The following is a 16,661-nucleotide window of genomic DNA, read 5'->3' as shown; positions in this document are numbered from 1 at the left end:
AAGCATTCAATGATTCTTAAAACAGACATCTAAATAAATGGAGGGATTCTGGTGTTTGAGTTCTGAGGAACAATGTAAGAAGACTTTATTTTCCTTTGGAAACAGAAACTTACTAAGAAAAGAAGACACAGTGAATGATACAGCCCAAAGTGTGGATATAACAATAACCAGCAGACCATTATTTTGAAGGGACTGTATCTTTATAAGGGAAGTTCATATTCTGAAGTGTTCTGTTCATATTATACTATCAAGCATGAGGCATAAAGGACCTACTATTATGAAATAGTAAAGACAAAATGAAAGAAAAGGCCGTATAAATCTTTCTGTACACATCATCCCCAGATGTTACTGTGAACCCACTACTTAACTTCATCTCTTGAGGCTCATGCTAAGCGGTTTTTACCCCCCGGATTTCCAACACAAATCATTGGGTTTAAGACATAATTCACTAGGGATTTTGGTAGGATTTGAGTAAATCCCCAACAAAAACTCCCTTCGCTTGCCAGCTATTTTTAAAGGCAGAATTTAGAAAGCAGAAGATCCTACATTCACCTGTCTATCTTGTGATGGCCCTTGCCATGAAGATAGGAGGAAATTTGCCTATAAATACATCATGAAATGCTCGCCTTTCAGACAATCTGTTGGGTAGAACCACACCACATGAGTCATCTCTGCGTGATATCTCTAAGTTCAGCGATGGTCAGTCTCATGAGTATCTGCAGTGTCGTCAGAATTTAAGAGTTTGAAAGCTGATCATTTTTACAGTGGAACTGGAAGATTTTGTATGTACTTAGTAAATTTGGAAAAGTAAATACAAATATTAAAAACCCAGTCTTGGCAAGGATGTGGGGAATCAGGGAAACCTAACACCTTACTGTTGGTCTTTTAAATCAGTTGTTTCGGATTTCCCTGGTGGCGCAGTGGTTAAGAATCCACCTGCCAATGCAGAGGGACACGGGTTCGAGCCCCAGTCCGGGAGGATCCCACATGCCGCGGAGCGGCTGGGCCCATGAGCCACGGCCGCTGAGCCTGCCCGTCCAGAGCCTGTGCTCCGCAACGGGAGAGGCCACAACAGTGAGAGGCCCGCGTACCGCAAAAAAAAAAAAAAAAAAAAAAGTATAGGTGGCTTGGCTGTTCCCTGAAATTCAGATTCGGTAGGTCAGGAGTAGAGAACAGCCTTCCATTTCTAATAATTTCTGTTATGTTTGAGAATCACTGCTTGTAAAGCAAGTCTGCTATACTTCTTTGAGTTACACACCTTTCCACAGTGGTGGACTTAGCATTCTTGAGCTCTTCTTGATTCTGCAGGTAAATCTACTTCCCTCTCATAAGTCCTTCCCTCTGTAGGCACTTTGGATTGACTTTCTTGTGCTAAGAATTTCCATGTCCATTTTCTCTTTATATATTACACTTCAGCATAACATAAATCTTGTATCTTCAAAGATAGGGTTTGTTTCTGGGTTTTGCTCTTCTGTTGTTTGGGGGTGATTTTCCAGAGGAATTGGGAGCTGCTAGGTCTTTGTTCTGCCATCTTGAAATCAGGAATCCAATACTGTATTGGAGTCCCAAAATTTTTGACCAGAAGGCATAGCAGCTTTAGGGGAAAGCAAGTCAAGGGAGGCTCTTTTCCTTTTAAGACGAGCATCAGTAATTGTGGTATGAACAACAGATCACTTTAGATCAAATAAAACACATTCTTCCTTTTTATGAGTTCTCTCTGGAAACAGGTGGACATTAGGTAGAATTCAGTAATCACTTCTACACTGAACCAGAGATAGAGACAAATCACTAGTGAGCTGTGATTGTATAGAGAACAAAGCCTGAGACACTCATCTGAATGATACTGTTTTCCTTCCTGGTGTAATGTTTCACCATAAATTGTAATTCCTGCTTAACATATTGAAGGGACTGTTGGTCTCCACATCTTTGGATATCACAAAAGATACATCATCAATCGAATCCTCTAACATGGAGAATGTAGAGGTACATTTTACTTACAATTTGATAGTTGACTAATTTTATAGTTCTAGATTTGTTTTAAAGAAAGGTACTGTGTGCCAATATTTTCCAACTGACTTTGGATCCTCTAAATTTTTAGTGGATCTTATTCTAATCAGTAAGTAAAATGACATATTAAATAAGCAGGCATTATCTTAACAAGGTATGCCTTTCTCTTCTAGCTTCTTTTTTTTTTTTTAAAGAATGTATTCTGGGCTTCCCTGGTGGCGCAGTGGTTGAGAGTCCGCCTGCCGATGCAGGGGACACGGGTTCGTGCCCCGGTCCGGGAAGATCCCACATGCCGCGGAGCGGCTGGGCCCATGAGCCATGGCCGCTGGGCCTGCGCGTCCGGAGCCTGTGCTCCACAACGGGAGAGGCCACAGCAGTGAGAGGCCCGTGTACCGCCAAAAAAAAAAAAAAGAATGTATTCTGTGGTTAATTCCTATCTCAATTGCTCTTCTAATTTTTAGATTCCAGTTATATTGTCATTTTACTATTTGTAGACTTTTCATAGATTTTCCCTCTTGTATACAAAATGCTAAGTGGATTTAAAACATTTAATTAAAACTAGTTAGGACATATGTTAACCTGCTCCGACAAAAATAACAGAGCAAGCTGTATACAAGTGTATGTCTCTTTCTTGTCAAAGTCCAAACTTTGGTATATTAATTCTGCTCTATAAAGTTATCATGGGTTCAAAGTCATCCTTTCTTGTTTCTCCACCATTCCTGTGGTTTTACCCCCATTCACGTAATCCACGGTGGCTCACTGACGCATGGCACCCCAGAAGCAGGAGTGGGGAGGGGAGGGCACACTGAGCTACCGAAGGAACAAGCTGCTTTGGTTAAGGATAATTCAAAAGTAAAGGAACTTAGAGTATCAACAACAAGAGTCTGGAAGTCATACTCAGCAGAAGGGGATCTCCAGATACAATATTGTTTAGAGAAGATTGTGTTGTCCTGATCTATCATGAAGATATGGTTTGTCTATGAAGTGGTAAGGATTTTTTTTTTAATACGAATGTAGGAACTGAGGATCCGACTGGTCTCAAAATAGTCACCTAGACAGTTTTACACTTATTCCCTTGGTGCTGTCATTGCTACAAATATGTTTGTAATCCTTTTCTTGGCAGTTGCTTCCAGAGCTGGTTAACGAGGTGTCCCTGAAAATAAATATATTTTTATCCTCACTGTGGTCCTAAAAACATATCATCTTGACTGGTTGTCTAACTTCAGTGCCCAGACTTGATGTCAGAACTTAAATTCAGTTTAATAAAAAGGATGTTTGTCATAATTCCAAATACTTAAATAATGTAATAGATTTTGAAGTCAGTTTTAAAGATAAATTTGGCAGCATTATTGAATAAATGTTTTTATATAACTTCCTAAAATGAATTCTTTGAAGAACTTATCTTTCATTTGAAGTGTAAAGTACAGGTATATTTTATGAGGGAAGCAACTGGATGTTTGCTATATTTTAAGGAAACATAGGATAAGAAGAATCATCTTTATATACTGGTAATATTAAACTTTCAGTAGTCCCAGGGGAGCTGGAATCGAGGACATTTACTTTGGGGCAAGCCGATATAATCATGGAATGTAGTTTATGCCGTATTTATGGTGCCCATGTGCACAGTATGGTGAGCTTGGACAACTGTATACACTTGTAATTGCCACCATAGTCGAGCTATAATCCACTTCCAAAAGCTCTCATGGGCCTTTCTAGTTATTCTGCAGCCCTGCCCCCGGTCCCGGGCAGCCACTGATCTGCTTTCTATCTCTCTGTGGACTAGATTACAATTTTTATATTTAAACAAATGGAAAAGATATAGGCTCTTGGGGTTTTTGTCCTAACACATGGAATACAGTCATCAAGTTTTTGCCCATCTGAGAAGCAGGCAGAAGCTTTATAGCAGAAGTATCAATATCACAGTAAAACTCCATTTTCCAAACTTGTCATAACCTGTGGTGGGTTGGATATATCAAAATGCTCATTTTTCAGAAAAAGTGAGGAGAAAAACTGAATACAGCTTTTCTGCACAAAATTTTGTTCAATCAGCCTCCTTTACTGAGCTGTAACTACCAGCAATTTCTGCCTTTATGTTAATTTTGATTCTTTTCAAGCACTTCTGAAATACAGAAGTTCGACAATACCGGGATAACTTCTCTACCCATTCTCTTGCCAGTGTGTCTCTTTCCCCTGTTTCAGGAGGTGGAGCAGGATCGTGTGCAGAGGGCTGGCCCCTTGCTGTGAGAAGGTCACATGAGGCAGGACCCCAGCTCGTGCTGCTGGATCAAATGCCCTCAGATGGTCTATGTTTGGTGACGTTTAAAAGTTTCTTTCCATCATCAAAACATATATCCAATGCTGATTGTGTGTTTCATATTCTTTGAATAGTATAGCGATTTATCACAGTCCTCCTGTGACTCTGGAATCCAGAGTCAGACAGCAGCATTCTATTCTTAGTTCTTTAAAAACTTTTTTTGTAATGTAAGAATTCTGCTCATGATACATCTCTAGCAGGAGCCTCCTGACCCTTCTGCTTCCAGAATCATTTCATCTCTCCTCTTTGCCTCTAAGTCAGTCTTTCTAAGACCTTCCTTTACTTTTCTGGAACTTTTGATGCTTCTATATTATATTCAAAATCAGATCATTCCTTATTCAGCATTTTGAGTACCCTCTGTCTGCCAGGTTCAGGTTAGAACCCTCAGGGGTGTCACAGTCGGTGTTTACTCCTTCCTGCCCTTCCAGACCATCCGTGCCCCGAACCAAAGCCACCTTTTCAGCATCCCCCTCCCTCTGTCCTTTCCCTATAGAAACCCTCTAATCCAGTCATGCCGTGTGTCCTCACACGACCTGTGCTTTTATACACATCACTTTCTCTGTCTTTCTTATTATCTCTGTCAAAATAAGGCCCACTGACTTCCCGTGTCCTCGGCCCCAGGTGATTTTCTTTTTCTGCTGTATCACTTACTTCAGCACATATGGCCCATACGATTTATTGGCACTTAGCATTGTTGTTTCATCTCATTCACTGTGCTGAAATCTTACAGTTAAAAGGGGGACAGACTTACCACTCAAAGCAAAATCAGGGCCTCCCTGGTGGCGCAAGTGGTTGAGAGTCCGCCTGCCGATGCAGGGGATACGGGTTCGTGCCCCGGTCTGGGAGGATCCCATATGCCGCGGAGCGGCTGGGCCCGTGAGCCATGGCCGCTGAGCCTGCGCGTCCGGAGCCTGTGCTCCGCAACGGGGGAGGCCACAACAGTGAGAGGCCTGCATACCGCAAAAAAAAAAAAAAAAAAAAAAAAGCAAAATCATTTATACAATACCTCTGATAACCTCCTTACACACCTAGTCAGGAGAAGCCCTGTCATTTTTTAGGCTTCCCAGTTCTACTTATTAACAGGAGATAATACGTTAGATGATCACTTTATAAAGTGAAATCTGTATCTTTGTGACTGTCCTCTCTTTAGTGTCATGTGTGCTTTCTAGAGAGACACAGATTAAAATCCTATTTCTGCCTTTCCTGTTTCTGCTATTCTGATATCAGTCATGCTCTGTGGGTAAATCTTTTTGGATTAATATGCCCTTGTATAACCCCATCCTGTCACCTTCCTTTGGATCCCTCTGCTTTTAATTGCCTCTTAAATCATGGCCTCCAGAATTGAACCTACTTCTCCAGTTGTCCTCTGTCTAGTTAGAGAAAAGCAAAACTCTTCTTTTAATGAAATGTGAATTGGCCAGAGCTAGTGGTCTCTTTCTAGTCTTGGTTTTTTTCATGTTTTCAAATTTTGATATCCCCTAGTCTAACCCACTGCTCAGTTGCTTTCCATGCTGCTGGACTGAAAAAAAAAAAAAAAAAAGCCTTAAAAATACAGTGGGGCTTCCCTGGTGGCGCAGTGGTTGAGAATCTGCCTGCTAATGCAGGGGACACGGGTTCGAGCCCTGGTCTGGGAAGATCCCACATGCCGTGGAGCAACTGGGCCCGTGAGCCACAACTGCTGAGCCTGCGCGTCTGGAGCCTGTGCTCTGCAACAAGAGAGGCCGCGATAGTTAGAGGCCCGCGCACCGTGATGAAGAGTGGCCCCCATTTGCTGCAACTAGAGAAAGCCCTCGCACAGAAATGAAGACCCAACACAGCCAAAAATAAATAAATAAATAAATAAATAAGCCAAGCGTTTGAAGCCCTTTAAAAAAATACAGTGAAGCCCAGCTTCAGAATAAGTGAAAACACTGGAGCAGTTGGGAACCACTACAGCAGATGGGAATGGAGTCAGAGCTGGAGGAGCTGTTGGTTCAGGGTGCATGTATGAAGTGCCTGCCGGTGCCAGGAGCCACTCTTGGCACTTGGGACACATAGTGAGCACAATAGACAGACACCCTGCCTTCGTGGAGCTTGTATTCCAGCTGTTTCTGAGCAAAGACTTTAGGCAAAAAAAAAAAAAAAAAGAAAGACTGGCAGATAATATCAGAGTGTAGAGTAACTGCAGCCAAAAGAAAAGAAGAGAAAAAAGTGTAAATGGTTTAGGCACATGCAATGCAGAAAATTAACAGTATGTGCAAGCTTTTGGTGTTCACAGTCGTGAACCAGGACTCTAGGAGGAAAATAATACATTTTAAAAATTAAAGATAGGAGCATTCACAGTAGCCAAAAGGTGGAAGCGACCCACATGTCCATCGACTGATGAATGGACAAAGTGTGATGGCTGCGTACAGTGGCATATTATTCAGCTTTGAAGAAAAGGGAGATTCTGACACATGCTGCCACAGGGATGAACCCTGAGGACTTTATGTTAAGTGACGTAAGCCAGTCACAAAAGGACGCATACTGTGTGGCTGCCTTTACGTGAGGCTCTAGAGTATCCTGATTCATAGAGACAAGTAAAGGGTGGTTTGCCAGGGACTTTGGGAAGGAGGATGGGGATCGTTTAATACATAGTTTAAGTTGTGCAAGACAGAGAGTTCTGGAGCTGGTTGCACAGCAGTGTGAATGTCCTTAACACTGCTGCACTGTACCCTTAAACACGGTTACGATGGTAAATGTTATGTGTATTTTTTTTTTTATCTGTGAAAACCTTTTCATTTCTAGTTGTCACAAAATAGTTCTGCCATTGTGACTGGTAAGGGGGTCCTTTTTTAGAGTAATCAAAATGAAAACAAACATTTTTTACAAATGTTTAAACCCTGGAAAATCTGTTTCATGTCCCTGTGGACCCACAGACCCCTGGCAGGGAATCCTAGCTGCAGCCTCTGATCAGCCAGCTTGGGAAACAGCATTTGGAGCCTTGTGCCACTGGCCAGCATGGCCCTTGTGGTCAAGCTCTTGGCTCAGGGAGAATGGATGGTGCTTAAGCAGATGGGACCTGGGCTGTACCCTGGCCACTGGGAGCCCAGGGAGCACTTTGCAGCAAGGCAGCGGGCGGCAGAGGCCTGGCACCACTCGCTTTCCCCATCCTGGGGGCGCACCCACCCCACCCCCTCTTCAGGTGACAGCCTCCTGTCCCTGGTCTTGGTTAAAAAACGGTTAAGATGGTAAATTTTATGTGTATTTTACCACAATTAAAAAGAAAAAAAGTTTAAAAATTAGCAAGGCAACAAATTGAAAGACCAATAAACTCAACATTAAAAGAAAACTTTAAAGACATGAGCCATAAGCATAGTATAGTTGGGGAAGCAGACCCATGTAGAAGAATTGAAGGACCTTCACAGAGCAGATGCCTGTTAAGCTAAACTGTGAAAGTGCTGGAAGGGAATGCTGAACAGAGAGAAGTTAGCAGCCGGTGAGGAGAAAGCTCAGGCCTTTCAGGTAGAGCGTGTAGCATAAAACTAAGTGAAAACAAGTCATGTCGCAGTGACACACAGTCCTTGGAAGACAGTGAGGAAGACGTAGATAGAAAATTGTAGCTGTATTAGGCCCAAGTGTTTAATACATTAAGAAACCTGATGAAAGTGATGCTGGAAGCAGGACCGTGAGAACAGCAGTGAGGTCAGAGAAGGCGTTTTAAGAATCATGCAGGCCCGTGATAAAAGGATGGTGGGGACCATGATAGTGAACATGCAGGTACAAAGCGGTGGGTTCATTAAAAACTATTAGAAAGGAAGAATCAACAGAACTTGCATATTGGTTCTGGGGAGCAAAGAGGAAATCAGATTTTTCAGTGTTCTCAGGCTATGGGCCTAGAAGTGTGGTGATTCAGTTAACGTTGAATGGGAGATACGTTATGATGGATGGAAAACCTGACTCGTGTAGACATTTTATATTAAAGATAATGCTGAGTATCTGAGTAAAGGCTCCCTAGAGAGGACATAAGGAGATGTTCAGGGACCAGATTTGGAAGTTCAGGTATTTCATCCAGGCTCACCCGCTGAGCTTTCGTAAGGTTACGTATCTGCCACACTCTCTGAGGCCTCCGTGAGGGAGGCTGGAGGACCTCCTCGCCAAGGGAAATGAAGGGGTGAAAGAGATTTCACCCCGGATAGTTAACCGGTTAAATTACAAGTAAAGGAGGCATCAGTAAGAGAATCTGGATTTCAGATTCATCTTAAAATGGGAGTAAACTGTGCCTACATGTCTTTGACAGTAATACGTCCAAAGCTACTGATCTCACTGTTGCTTTCATCTGCTCTCTTTCCTCGTGTTTTCTGGATTACAAAACTTATGAAACACGATTATTTAATCATTCCGTTTGGAATACCCAGTTGGAGGAAGAGGGAAAAATAAACTGTTATAATATCCCTTCATTCGTACTCCTTTTCTGTCTTGTATTTCTGTTAAACACACGCTTACCTAGGACTCACTCTTAAATTGCTAACCACCGTCGTTTACTAGCAAGAGAGCACTCGTGGGTTGTCCTTAAGGATTCAGGAGTTACCGGCATGATTTTGAGCTCCACTTGCCTTGGGTATTTGCCTCTTGTTTCTGAAATTTGCTGGAAGGGGGAGGGGGACAGAGAAGGTGGTCTTACCATTTCTTGAAGCTCAAATGCCACAGCAGAACTTTTAGCGACATCTTGATTCTATTAGAATTTGCAGGTCAAAGGGCAGGTTCAACTGTTCTGGTAGTTTACAGCACCAGGGATGGTGTGACTAGACTAATGACTTAAAGTTGGATTTTTGTTACTACCTACTCATTATGCAAGTCAGGGGGCCTGTTAGTCATGCAGTAGGGAATTACTAATCACTTTGAAAGGTTCTGTGTCCACATTTTCAATTTTTTTTATTTTTAACTGAGGAAAAGCCACTAACAGAACAAGGAGAGTGATTTGGCAGGAAGAGCATTTTAGTTCTTCTTTTGTCTGGGCTTGTGGCCTATGTATGTTCCCTTTTGTGCTTCATGTGCTTGTGTTACTCCCTATGGGCTTATGGGAAATGAAGTCAGGAAGTGTTCCACCAGCAAGTGTTCCTTTTCTGTGGAGAGCCTTGGATTAGTAAAGTTTTTGAAGTTGATTATTAATCCCCAGCAAGGTTCATTTTCTTTGAAATAGCCATATTAGTGTTAGAATAGCTGACTTTCAGCTCTCAAGTAATTGACTCTGATTAGAAAGGAATTATTTCAGGTATTTTTATTTCCTTCTTCACAGTTTTCTGTATCTTTCCATTTTTCACCAATGAATGAACATTACTTTGTTATCAGAAAATACCTTTTTTTTTCCAAAGAAGCAGTTATATTAAGAATAGGTGGCTACTAAAATAAAATCCTTTTTGCTATTTGCTTTTTTTTTACTCTAAATTCCATTCCCTCTGGTTCTTTTTTCTTTTTTTTTTTTTTTTTTTTGGCGGTACGCGGGCCTCTCACTGCTGTGGCCTCTCCCGTTGCGGACCGCGGCATGTGGGATCTTCCCGGACCGGGGCACGAACCCGCGTCCCCTGCATTGGCAGGCGGACTCTCAACCACTGCGCCACCAGGGAAGCCCTCCATTCCCTCTAAAAAGCAGGGTATTCTTAAAATCTTTTAGTTTAGACACTTGAATGTTCTTTGTAAAACTTAACCACATAAGCTCAACTACAAATATGGTCTTTACTATCACATGTATTGAGGGAGCAAGAGTTTTTCTTATTCCCAAAAAATTAGATGGCTGTTACTATTTATTAGCTTTATTTTTGTTCCTGTCCTCCAAATTGTTTTCAAGAAGTTGTTCTTCCCGTGGTGTCGGGAAGAACAAATTTACCAAAATTATAGGCAAAACAGTACAATCTCTGTCCCCTTCCAAAAACAAGAGAAAAACCTGAAAGCTAATAAACCCACAAAAGATACTAACATTACCCAGAGTTTACATGATCATATGTGCAATATGTAATCAAAACATTTCATTCTCTTGACTGTGAATTGCCCTTTATAGGCACATACACATGTAGAAGTCAATATCAAGAGTATAGTTTTAAAATGGAAAGGACAGTGTTATGTTAATCTGCTAGGGAATTTTTAGAGGGTGAGAACCTTGGGTATGGGAGAGAAATTTTGATTCTGTGCAGTTCATAGTATATTATCAGTGCTCAATAAAAAGTAAATAGCATCAATGACATAATAAAATTTCTATTTGAATCATATAGAAAAAGAAAAAAAGACTTCAAAATATATATCTTATTAAAAAAGGCACCATTCCAATGGCTCAGACTCCAGTGCCACATCCTTTATTTTAAAATTTAGAATATGAATTGGCACCTGTTATATCATATTGCATTTGGGGAATGTGACATTTTACCCCAGAGATTAACTGTACCACACTAGCTGGCCAAGCATATCATTTATAAAAGAATTTGGAATTCAGTCAAGATGTTTCAATAGTATAGGATACTTTTTACCATTTCATATTATGATGCTTCTTTCCTTAAGTACAGAATGGAACTCAGATCCTATCGCCTTTTATCTTGCATTCGGCAGAAGTTCTCATGACTTGGTCTAACTGAACAGAGTAATTTATCTTTCATTTGTTTTCTGTTATTTGCCTGCTGCTAAATGTGTCATTCTGACTATTGATGCACAGAAATGCAGCCCCCTTATTGAGAAGGCACATTTCTCGTTCCAGCTTGTCAGTCTCCGGGCTCCCCAAAAGGGAACAGATGACAGCAATTAACAGGAAACCTCAGAGTGAGACCATCTTGAACTCCTTCACCTTTAAGCTCATTTTACCACTTAACATATTTTTTTCAAGTGGTCAGTGGATATATTTAGACTGTCGTTATCCCTTTGGTGTTGACTTCATGGGATAAGCCATCTGCTATTTCTTAGACTCATATAGAGTGAGGACAGTGGAAAGTTATACCGAGGTCAATGAATCTTCCCTTCCAACAGCAAAGACTAGTTAAACAAATCTTCATTTCCATGGTGTAAACTGATCTGCGTCTTCCATTTGTTAGCACTGCTCGTTCAGAGTTCCCTAGACCTACCCATCTGAGTTTGGACTATCCTTGTCAGAATGTGCGAAAGATAGTCTTCCAGTTTGTGGCTAAACTAAAACTCTTCCATATGACTGCTGTTGAAGCGTAATTAACTTAACAAGAGACAGAAGCAAGGTTAAACTTGGGCACTGCATTCTCAGATCCAGCATTTCCTCAGGTCAAAAGCTCAGGCCACTTTTATAGTTCCTGTAAATCAAATCTGTCTTCTTCCAGATGATGTATTACATAAAAGATGAGCTATAGAGGAATGCATTTGGACTATGAGACTAATTGTTCACCAACTTCATTCTGATTGTTTTGTAAATTTCTCAGTTCAACGCCCCTCCCCTAAAATCCCACCTTCTTTTCCTTCTGGGTATGAACCCAAAAATAGTTGTTAGGTAAACCACAAGGAATCAGTGAAGTTTAAATTGTTGTTTCAAAATGTGCAGATCATTGCCAAGTAAAGCCTTGACTGGAAATGTATTTGCATTGATGAGATAAAAAGATTCATAGATGTTCAGAGTGCCCCAGCAACAGCTGGCTGATTTCCTGAATCCTATTTACTAATGTTTACAGTTTGTTATACATTCTGTACATAAAAATGTTTTCTGTTTTGCTGGTGCCTCGTTTGCCTGGAAACCACAGAATACTTATCAAAAGAATGAGTCAAATGGGTAAAATGTATAGATGACAGGATAATTCTTACTTTAAAAAAAAAAGTCATTAACTTCGTTTACTTTCCAAGTTTAACTACAACTAGATCTAGGAACTCTTCATTAAGATGTCAGTATAACGACCTGATAAAGACATTTAGAGTCAAGAAGCCCTGAATGGGATTCCTGCCCAGACCATTTGCTTCAAGTGTGAACTTGGGCAGCTGCATACACTCTCTAAGCCTTAGTTTCGTCACCCATAAAATGGGGGTAATGGTAATAGTAACTTGAGGATTGCTGTGAGGACTAGATGGAAATCTGGATGTTTTCTTTCTTTTGCAGGCAGGAAGCCCTTCTGGCCGCCATCAGTGAGAAAGATGCCAATATAGCTCTTTTGGAGCTTTCATCCTCGAAGAAAAAGACCCAGGAAGAAGTGGCTGCCCTGAAGCGGGAGAAAGACCGGCTCGTGCAGCAGCTCAAGCAGCAGGTATGACTAGTGGGGCTGAGGGGAGGCTGCCCGCGTCCGTGCCAGCTCATGCACTCAGGTCTCCCATCTCGGGCCAGATGCCTCAGCTTTAGCTAATTGATCTTCACCAGCAGAGACTTCAGCCTTCAAATCTCTGCTTTGTCTAGGAAGCACAGAGCATTCTTGGTCAGAGGACTGGTTTAGAAGGGTTTTTTTTGGTTTTTTTGCATGTCTCTTGGGGTCAGGCCGCAGGGGTCATCCACAGCACTGACAACTGCGTGGTCCTTGGCAAGTGCTGTTGGGGTCCTCAGTGGTGCCTCCAGGGGCAGAGGCCGCATGTAAGGGCAGGCAGCAGTGGTGTGGAGCTGGTGGTGGTGTGCACATACCACCAGTGGGTGAAAAGTCTTATCCCTTACGTCCAGTCAGATTCCCACTACAGAAGGCGCTAAGGATATTTTCATTTAAGTGATTTCTATTCAAGGCTGGGTAAGCTCTGATGGTAAGAGCGAAGTTTTGCCCTTTTCTTTTCCACCCAAAACCTTCCCCAAATTTAATGCTTCATACTTACATGAGGCCTTTCATCTGTGAAAATAAAAGCTAGAAATTTCCTCATTGATGATGGTTGCACAGCAATGTAAATGTACTTAATGGACAGAACTGCACACTTAAAAACGGTTAAAATGGTAAATTTTATGTTGTGTATACTTTACCACAGTTTTAAAACTGGGGCAAATCTTTTTCCCCTTTGAAGATAAGGAGAAAGCTGAATTTCAAAGTCTGAGTCCTCTTCATCTTTAATGCTGTTCCTGCCATTCCTGTTGTACATGAGTGTCCACCTCCTGCCTTCCGGGTCATCCCCTTCATCCTCCGCCACTTTTCTGTACATTTGGGCTGCCCACATTTGCCCTTCTGCCTGAAGTAATCAGAGGAGGAAAGTTTTCAAGTGAAGGAATTTCTTTTTTTCTACTTTAGAGGATCAGTCATCAATTGATAGCATCATTTTTCATTTATTTATTTTTGGCTGTGTTGGGTCTTTGTTGCTGTGCGCAGGCTTTCTCTAGTTGTGGCGAGCGGGGGCTACTCTTCGTTGCAGTGCGGTGGCTTCTCTTGTTGCAGAGCACGAGCTCTAGGTGTGAGGGCTCAATAGTTGTGGTGCACGAACTTAGTTGCTCCACGGCATGTGGGATCCTCCCGGACCAGGGATGGAACCCATGTCCCCTGCATTGGCAGGCGGATTCTTAACCACTGCGCCACCAGGGAAGCCCTAGCATCATATTTAATGTTCAAATAAACAAGAATCACTATTTACACAATAAAGATATTTTCTCTATTTTAAAGACTAATAAAACTGCTTATAAATAGACTTTATGTGGCTGACTTTGCTGAGAAAACACCAGAAGATGTTCCCTACTGCAAGATAGAGAGATGACCAGCAAAAAACAACCCAGTGCTCATTTGCAAGTGAAAGAAAACTTTTACCCACTTAAGCTCTGGTACCCCTGGACGTTCATCCCTTTAAGAGATGGAATTCACTATGAACTTTCAGCCTCTCCTGGGTGCCAGTGACAGAAGGGAAAGCAAAACAGAGGTGCTCTGGGGGCCTCCCTTTATTGCAAGTTCAACCACTTTATCCATCATTTGTGGGAATTCTGCCACATAAACATTTTCAGGTCACCTAGCTTGACAACAAAAAGAGAGAGAGAGAGAGATAGACTTCTTTCATATTACAGAAGAAAACTGAGCAAAAAAATTTATCAGCACTTTGTTACCCCGGCTCACATTGCTCAATCTGTCTCATGTTAAGAGCTGTAACTAATTCTAATTGGTCCTTATTTCATATTTTCTGAACAAATGATCAGTTTCCGTTTTGTTCAATAGGAGAACTAGGAATGGATAAGGCTAGCTCAGCTGACTGAGGAGGCTGGAGGGGTCGTAAACGATGCATCTGTGCTTGTGTAGTGGGTGCAGAAACCTCGGGGGGGCTGCCCTGGGTCTGTGCTTCGTTCTCCCCGCTAGGAAGTGGATGCTGTCTCCTGTTCCATTAGGGAGCAGTTAGTGAGGATCAGTCAGTGTCTTCAGAGAGGACCAAGGTCTTGAGACGAGCAGTGTGTCCGTGCAGAGCTGCGCCATGAGCTGAGGTCTCCTGGTGCATGTTCGGTGGAAACGGGTCTGTCACTGGGGAAGTGAGCTGATTGTCAGACAGACACGCCGTCCCCTGCTCACCTGGCCGAGCCTGCTCACAGGGTCTCTGGTCTTCGGTTTCATTGTCCCAGGCCAAACATCGCCCTTCTGGCCCTGCAGTCTTTTCCCAGCGGTCCCCGCTCTCCTTCCTTGCGTGACCCCCGGGTGGTCCTGGCGGCAGTGGGGGGATCCTGTCCTCTTCAGACAAACATTTTCACAGACTTCCTTAGTTTTCTGTTGTGTTTTGTGTATTTTACTTCTTTAGCCTCATAAGACCGCTTAATTTCCCTAATCCCTAAGTCCTTAATGGAAAAGGGGGGACTTCACTGTTGCCCCAAGTATTTTCAGTAGGTCCAGTATGAAAAAATATCTGAATTAAGTGAATCTTGCTTTCAGTAATTGTCTTTTACTAAGTTCTGCCTGCTCTCCTGTTACCAGTTGGTTAGTCTCCAGGGAGCTGCCTGGAGCAGGGTACCTGCATGATACTTCTCCCCTGACTTGTTGCTTCATCAGGTAGAACTAAGGGTTCTGACAGCCACTGAGCAGGCCCAGGACACCGGCCCAAGCTGGTCGTTCTCACTCAGGGTCCCCATGAGTTTACAGTCAGGCTCTTGGCCAGACCTGCAGTTACCTGACGCTTGGCTGGGGCAACAGGGCTCACTTCCAGGGTCACTCACATGGCCCGGGGCTCTGTACCTTTAGGCTTCTCCATAGGGTTACTTAGGACATGGGGCTGGCTTCCCCTAAGCACATGATCCAGGGGAGGGGAAGAGAGCAGCCAAGATGGAAGCCACGATGTCCCTATAACCTGTCTCGGAAGGGGCACATCATCACTTCCCCCTGTCCTGTTGCACGTGCACCAGCCGCCTACAGCGTGGGGGGACCAGTGCAGGTGGCCTGCTACGAGAAGTGAGTGAACAAGCAAACAGTGGTGTCCTCCTGTGGTGAGACACTGCTCAGATGTAGAGGAGTACGTGCTGTGTGATTCCCTGTGTGTGTGCAGCTCTAGAAAAGACCACTTCACTCTCTGACCTCAGAAGGCAGATGAGGCATCAGAGCAAACCTCGCTTCATCCTCTCTTGCCTGCCTCCGCCCCCAAGAGGGGCCTGCAGCAGGAGGGGACAAGTCCTGTCCTCTTCATGCCTTTCTCCCTCTTCCTTTGGCATTGGGGTCCTCTGATGCCATTGCAGCCCTTTGGTGCTGCTTCTCTGGCCAACGTTGACCCCCGAGGGGTGAGCAGTGCCCAGAAGACGCAGACCTGGCTGCTCCTTGCTGGGCTGAAGAGTGAGAGCGTGTCGGCTGCCACGTGCTCCTCTATCCGTCCTGCCCTCTGTCTCTAGGTGTCCTCTCTCCTCCTCAGATAAGCACAAGGCAAACCAACAAGTCTGATGCCTGAGTAGGTACCAAACAAAGGAAGGAGAAGCCTGTTTCCTTTTCTTCTACTCAAACCCTGTCTTCAAGATTGAAGACTCTAGGATTTAGGGCTGAATTCTCTTGGAGCCTCTCTCACTGAGCACAGGGGCCCCCCTTGTGCATGACTGTCTGCTCCCCATAACGTCAAGACTCCTTCTACCAGGCTTAGCGTCACCGCACACCAGTCTCAACCCAGAAAAGGCATGCGCTGTGAGGGGCTGGCCTGGTGGACGGGGGTGCCTTTTCTGCCCCCCCACCCCCTTTGTGGGCTCTCTAGAACGTGACCTGCTGAGCTTGCCTTTGTCCCCGGCGTTGGGCCTGGGCCACCAGTTCTGGAACAGCTGGGAAGACCCATTCATCGTAGTATTAAAACTAGTTTAAAAGTGACATTTAACTTTGGAGAGAGAATAACAAAACGATTTTACGTTCTATGAAAAGAGAACAGCAATAGGGCAAAGCTACAGAGAGCTCCTGAGTTGTCAGTGAACAAAGGAAAAAATAAACAGCAAGTGTTGAGGTAGCGGGAGTGCTGCAGAGGCTGCTCGTGGGGGGCAGAGCCAGAGGCATCC

The 16,661-nt window shown here is 43.4% G+C and overlaps 1 protein-coding gene across 5 annotated transcripts in view; it reads left to right on the top strand.

The window, feature by feature from the left end:
• The window catches only part of ERC1 (ELKS/RAB6-interacting/CAST family member 1), a 390,173-nt gene that overhangs the window by 288,616 nt on the left and 84,896 nt on the right, over positions 1 to 16,661 (top strand). For all 5 annotated transcript variants that reach the window (XM_060111744.1, XM_060111746.1, XM_060111742.1 and 2 more), the window contains exon 16: positions 12,375 to 12,519. In XM_060111744.1, the coding sequence (XP_059967727.1) occupies positions 12,375 to 12,519 (145 nt within the window). The remainder of the gene's footprint in view (positions 1 to 12,374; positions 12,520 to 16,661) is intronic.

Source organism: Mesoplodon densirostris, chromosome 11, assembly GCF_025265405.1.
Source record: "Mesoplodon densirostris isolate mMesDen1 chromosome 11, mMesDen1 primary haplotype, whole genome shotgun sequence".
In the NCBI taxonomy this organism is placed as follows: domain Eukaryota; kingdom Metazoa; phylum Chordata; class Mammalia; order Artiodactyla; family Ziphiidae; genus Mesoplodon; species Mesoplodon densirostris.
The sequence above is the reverse complement of the archived record's forward strand: the minus strand, read 5'-3'. Positions and strand labels throughout refer to the sequence as shown.